At 37.3% G+C, this 6,138-nt stretch overlaps 1 protein-coding gene across 1 annotated transcript; it reads right to left on the reverse strand.

Moving 5' to 3' along the window:
* Nucleotides 1–711: 711 nt before the first annotated feature.
* Nucleotides 712–2,735, reverse strand: LOC110938946 (F-box/FBD/LRR-repeat protein At1g13570). The gene is made up of 4 exons (XM_022180906.1): nt 2,656–2,735; nt 1,535–2,370; nt 1,289–1,459; nt 712–1,202 (listed from the first exon to the last, which is right to left on the reverse strand). The coding sequence occupies exons 1-4, from the start codon at nt 2,666–2,668 to the stop codon at nt 915–917; spliced, it is 1,308 nt and encodes a 435-aa protein (XP_022036598.1). The 5' UTR covers nt 2,669–2,735; the 3' UTR covers nt 712–914.
* Nucleotides 2,736–6,138: the final 3,403 nt, after the last annotated feature.

Raw genomic sequence — 6,138 nt, forward strand, 5'->3', positions numbered from 1 at the left:
GGCACTCGTTATAGTAATCGAGAGAGAAAAAAAATAAAAAAAAATTGTGATGTGACCAAAAAATACCAACAAGTGATTTACATGGATCGAGAACAACTATTTGGTAGGAAACGGTTCGATTCGCCAGGGTACTGCCACTCATATAGCTAACGATACCAAAGAAACACTCTATTTTAATTGAAAGAGAAAAAAATTAAAAGCGTTATATGACTAGAGAATACCAACACGTAATTTACATCGATCGAAACAACTGTTCAGTAGAAATCTGCTCGGTTAACCAGCGTACAGCCATAGTGCCGACACTCATATAGCCAACGATAGAAAAAGAAAAACTCTATTTTATAATGTACAGGGGGTGTAAACGAGAGTTCTCTAAAAGAAAAAGCACTAACCGATAGGGGGGTTCGCAAAGAAACACTCTATTGTAAGCCAGGCAAAATGGATGAGTTAGATAAAGTATAGGACTGAAGGGTCAGACTGAGTCAAGGTCAAAACGGTCCATTTCAAAATTTTAAACCAAATGTTTGGAAAGCTATTCTCTGGCAACTCAGTCTGGTGGGCGTGGGGACGGCACCAAATATCTAGTCTACGGTTTACACCAAATAAAAGGCCTAATTCTCTTGTTTCTCTTATTTAGCAGTAAAATTACGAGAACTGATATCAAAATAATGAATTACTGAGCATGAACCAGCAAAAGAGAGAACACTAGAGTTATTTATGTGTTCTAATAAAACCCGTAAAAATGTTTCATATAACTTGTTAAATCACCCATTATAAGCATAACAGAAATAGAACTATACATTGTGCACATACGTTATTCCAGTCAACTGCATATCAAATAGGTAAAATAAAAGACAAGATATAGCATTACGGGATAACCACCAGATTGCAATGTAGTCAAGCGTCTTATAGAATTATGGCTGTGGATCCAAGAAGACCATTTTTGCTTTTGATGAGGCTCGTGGAAACAACATAACATCCTTTGCAATGTTGTACCTTTTCTCAGTATCAGTGGTTGCTTTTGGTCGGATAATCATATTTTCAAGACGTGGAGAATGATCAAGTAGAAGCTTTATAAAGAGGAGTTCTGGTCTCGATCCTTCTAAAGATGTCAATTCTACCGTTTGCAACATAAACAACGTCTGCAAACAGTCATGGGACTCTAAATGATTAGACGTTAATTCCAAATCAGCATCAGGCCCCTAGAAAAAAAAATAAAAGCAAAACAATGTCAGACCATCGATTTTTATCCAAATGAAAACAGTAATAAACATTTATCACCCTATACCATCTGCTCATGTGTAACATGAAGTCCTTTCAAATCAGGCGAGTTTTGTAGCATGTATAGAGCACCTTCAAGTTGATCCAAATCACCAAAATTAAAACTTTGGAACTCCAATTTCTTTAAGCATTTTGCCTCATGTGGAAGCCACTTTGGGAACTTTTCTGCAGCCAAAAACTGTGGGGTGAAAGTGAGATTTAACTTACATAAATAACATGATAACTACACCTACTAATATTTTGTGCAAAATACCTTAAGAAAATAACCATCAATGGTAAAAGAAACAACCATGGGTAACTTGCTTAACATGACTGCCAAATTGAATCTTTCAACTCGTGGAAAATCTACTTTGGATTTCAACAAACGTATTTGAACCACATCAAGGCGTTCGCTATGCAATAACGGAAGCGACATGGCATCAAGGCAACTAATGACTCGCAAAGTCCGTAGATTTAGAGCCTTGATGTTAAAACTTTTAACATTGCCGCATGTATCTAGTGCCAACATCTTAAGTTGTGGTAAGTTGATCACTGTTCCACCTAAATTATCCCCGAAATGAATGTTCATCAAATTACAACTTTGAAGATTAGGAAACCCTTCAAACCCAATTGGTGGTTTGAAGATACAGTTATATATTCCCAGATATTTCAATTCCATACACGAGAACACGGACGAATGAAGTGGATAAACTTGATTTGAATTAACAAGGATGAATTGCTTGACACTGTTTCTTGATAAAATTAGTATCCATTGATCAACTTCTTGGAAGCTATCAAGATTTATCTCGTATGGTATATAGAGAACAAATCTGAAGATGGGACCCTTGTGATGGGTCATAATCTTGTTTATTACCCTTATAAACCCATTTGGATCAAAAGCTCCCTTACTTGATAATTTAATGGCGAAATCAAAATCGACATTCAGTACAGACATTGTGGTCCATCTGTATCTCCATTTTTGTGATAGAACGCTTGTGCGTACAGCTTCTTGGATCGGGAGCCGCTCTAAAATTGGGTCTATCAGATGCTCTGCCAGGTTACTGATTATGTCCTCATCAGCAACAGAAGTTACAAACCTCTGATGATTTTCTGTCAATTATCATTATTTAGAATCAAGAAAATCATGACTCAATAAGTGGAGATGGATTTTATCTGATAATAATTCATGAGACTTAACACACAAACTAGGAAATAATAAAAACCAACATAATTAAAAAGAAATACGAACGTAACAAAATCTGAAAACATAGTTTATAAACTTAACTGGAATCAAGAACGACGTCATTATCATACAAAGGATAATTCGAAAAGAATCCCATATTATAAACAGTAAACAACAGTTTTAAGATATCATTTTCCTACGGTTGAACTTACCCGTGGAATCCATCTAGCGATCAAGTGCTTCTTTGGCTGGAGATTGGAAATTTTAGAGAACTGGATTATAGGGTATAGGGTTTTAAAAAATAGAAGAGTAAACTACAACCTGAGTCCTCTTGTTTACATAAAATTGAACCTTTAACCCCTAACTTGTTTTTTCAACTTCTAAGTCCCTTTGGTTGCAGTTTTTTGCCATCTGAGTCCCATCAGTTACCCACCGTCAGTCTACTGTTAGATTTGTGGTGTAATAACCTCAGAGTTGCAAAAATCGTCTTTTATATTGACACTATATTGCAAAGTATATTCTTTATCTTCAAAAATTACAAAAAACGTACTCGATGTTTACAAACCCTTGCAGCTTATGTCATTTAGCATTAACTCGGTTATTTTTTATGGTTAAATCTGACTTAGTGGACCCCACGTAAGGGTATTTTGGTCATTTTACTCTAATTACTAAAATAAACAATTATAAAAATAATAAATAAAAGAATTTTGTTTATATATAGTTATATAATATATATACAAACACACACATACATTCTGTCTCTATCTCTACACTCTTTCTCACTCTAACTACCCACCACCACAACCACCCGACCACTACCCACCTGTCGCCGCCACCACCACCTTTCCCACCATCAGGATCACTCTTTTTAAAGGTATTTTTTTCACAACACAGTTCAAGGCACACAATGCTTGCAAGAACAAATTTAAAAGTTAATTTGAAATATTGGATACTTCCTGCGTACGCCTTAAATTGGCGCCTGAAACCCCTGTCAAACACATCTCGCTTCGGCACCGTTTCTTTGATTTCGGAAACAATTTCTTCATCTGATCTCAAATCAATCTCACCCATGGAGCGGTAGAGGCAGAGAAACCAGAGAACAGTTGAAGAACAACAACAGCAGGGAGATGAACAATTAGATGATATGCAACATGGCCCTTTTCCAGTTGAACAACTTCAGGCATGCCTTTTTTGTTTTCCCCTAAAACATTTTCCGCAAAATTGGGGTTTCCTCGTTGAAATTTCAAAATGGGCATTTGAACTTACTCGATAAATGTCTTATAGCTTCACATTAAGTTACCTGAAACGCGTTTTAAAAATATGTTATCAGCAAGAAATACTGGCGAGTACATACCAGTTTATAAAACATCAATTATAATTTTACAATATTATGAGCGATTAAAATGTTTATATGTACCCAATTACTCGTTCAGTACTTGTCACTCGACGGATCTGTGACTATGGTCATATCACACTTTGGCTACCCATGTCCAATTGTGAAGATTATCAAGTACTGTATACAAACCCCATAATACTAACAGCAATTGTAGAATACAAAAACTTAATCACTGTAATTATAACAGATTAACATTTAGGGTTTGGTAAAACATTTGAAATAATGGCTCACAAACTGTGAGAAAAAAGGAATGACTCACATTGGAATATTATTTTTTACTACTGGCTTCTTGGGGATGTTTCCTGATTATCTTCTTGAGTTTCTAATAAAAACATATAATGCACGCGTGTTAGTAAGATAACCCAAATCACATTAGCTATACATCACGAGACAGAACCCCAACGGACTTAGGGACTGTTTGTTTACCTCTTAATGAGGCTCTTAATGATTCAGACCTCTTACTGGTTCAGCACATAATGGTTTAGACAGTTTGTATCACGAGCAGATGTCTGAATGGTTCAGACATTTGCCTCCGAATGGTTAAGTTTTATACAGAGTCTGAATGGTTAAGACCTCTAATCTGAATTGGTCAGACATTTCCTCTGCACAGTTTGCATTATACAGTCTCTTAATGTTTCAGACCTCTTACTGGTTCAGCACTTAACCATTCAGATGTTGCCAAACGGCCCCTTAGTCAGGCAGAGCCTTGACATGCCTTGTTGGGTACTAGATCAATTGGGTAGGGTAACGAATTAGTGATCGGGGGTTAAAATACTTACAACGGGGCAGAGCTTCGTGTTTTAGGGTGGAATGTGGCTATTATTTTTGTAGTACAAAAGTTTGATAGAAAAAGAGACATGAACGAGTTGCAACTGCTGCTACTCTGCTCTATTTATACATTTTTCTGGAGCCTGGCGCGCCCTGCGACAACTCCCACTTGATCCTGTCGCGCCTCGCGAGGGCATCCCTAGCTACGGCTAGGGTTGTTGTGTTAGCCCTAGGCCCAACACGTTGTGGACACGCGTCAATATGGGTGTCTGGCAAGTCAAGGGGCCGTCGCGCCCTGCGACCGGTTACCCTCAAGCCTGTCGCGGCCCGCGACAGGTCGGTTTTTCTTGATTTTTCATTTTTTTTACTTAAAATTAATGTTACACGGGTCCGGTTTTACGATTACGGTGTGATACCCCAGGGAAACCCGTAGACGATACAACTTACCTAGCTTCCTCAGTAACCGTATGCTAAATTTCGGGACGAAATTTCTTTCAAGTTGGGGGTAATGTGACAACTCGAGCTTCCAAGATTCCATTTTCGCATTTACTGCACGTTCATTGTTTGTTTAGCTATTTATTTGCACAATTAGCTTGCTATGAAACTGTATACGTCTTGATACAATAAAGTGTATTGTGATTGTGCGTGGTTAGGTGTTACTTGTGAAAGATTTGACAAATACTTGAATGTGGTGATGAAACTGTGAAATGTACATCTTGTGCCTGTAATATGTAATAGATAATAATTAAGGGTGCATAGAGTAATCAGTGAAACTCTAATCATTCTTAACCCTAATCATTCACTAATCATCACACAAAAACCAAAACACGTACTTTCATATTCTCTGATTCTCTCTGGCAATCATCATCATTGGCACAAGTCCTTCATCACTCTTGATTTCCTCTCTTTGTCTAGAATCAATTCAAGGTAATTGTTTAATCAGTGTTTGTTGTAAATCGTTGATTGATTGATTCTTGTGAAAACCCTAGTTCCACATGTAATGATTCTGTGATATTGAATTCTAGTTGTTGTGAAATGATGTTGATTATTGTGTAATCATTGCCTGATGTTAAGATACAAGAATTGTAGAATGATGGATTGATAATTGGATTACTGCATTACAGGGACAATGAAATTAGGGTTTCTTAAACGTGAAAACGTAACTGTTACAATTACACTGAACTTGATTATTCGTAGGTATGACTGATTGGTAGTCCGAGTTTTGTGAATGATTATATGTCCGACTTTTACTTATTGCACGCATGTCCGACTTTTGTATAAGCTTGAGGGGGCGTCCGAGTTTTGAAGGGACAAGCCTCTTGTCCGACTTTGTGAGGGGAAATCCCCATGGTCCGAGTTTTAAGGGGAGAACCCCATTAGTCCGACTTTTTGGCCAAGTAGTGTGATGGTCCGAGTTTTAAAGGAGGGTTAAAGGTCCGAGTTTTAACCCCAAGCATTTTTCCGACCTTTTAGTTAACATGTAAAGTCCGAACTTTATAAGTGGGTGTGTGTCCGAGTTTCTTAGAGCATG

The sequence above is a fragment of the Helianthus annuus genome, chromosome 1, assembly GCF_002127325.2.
Source record: "Helianthus annuus cultivar XRQ/B chromosome 1, HanXRQr2.0-SUNRISE, whole genome shotgun sequence".
NCBI lineage: Eukaryota > Viridiplantae > Streptophyta > Magnoliopsida > Asterales > Asteraceae > Helianthus > Helianthus annuus.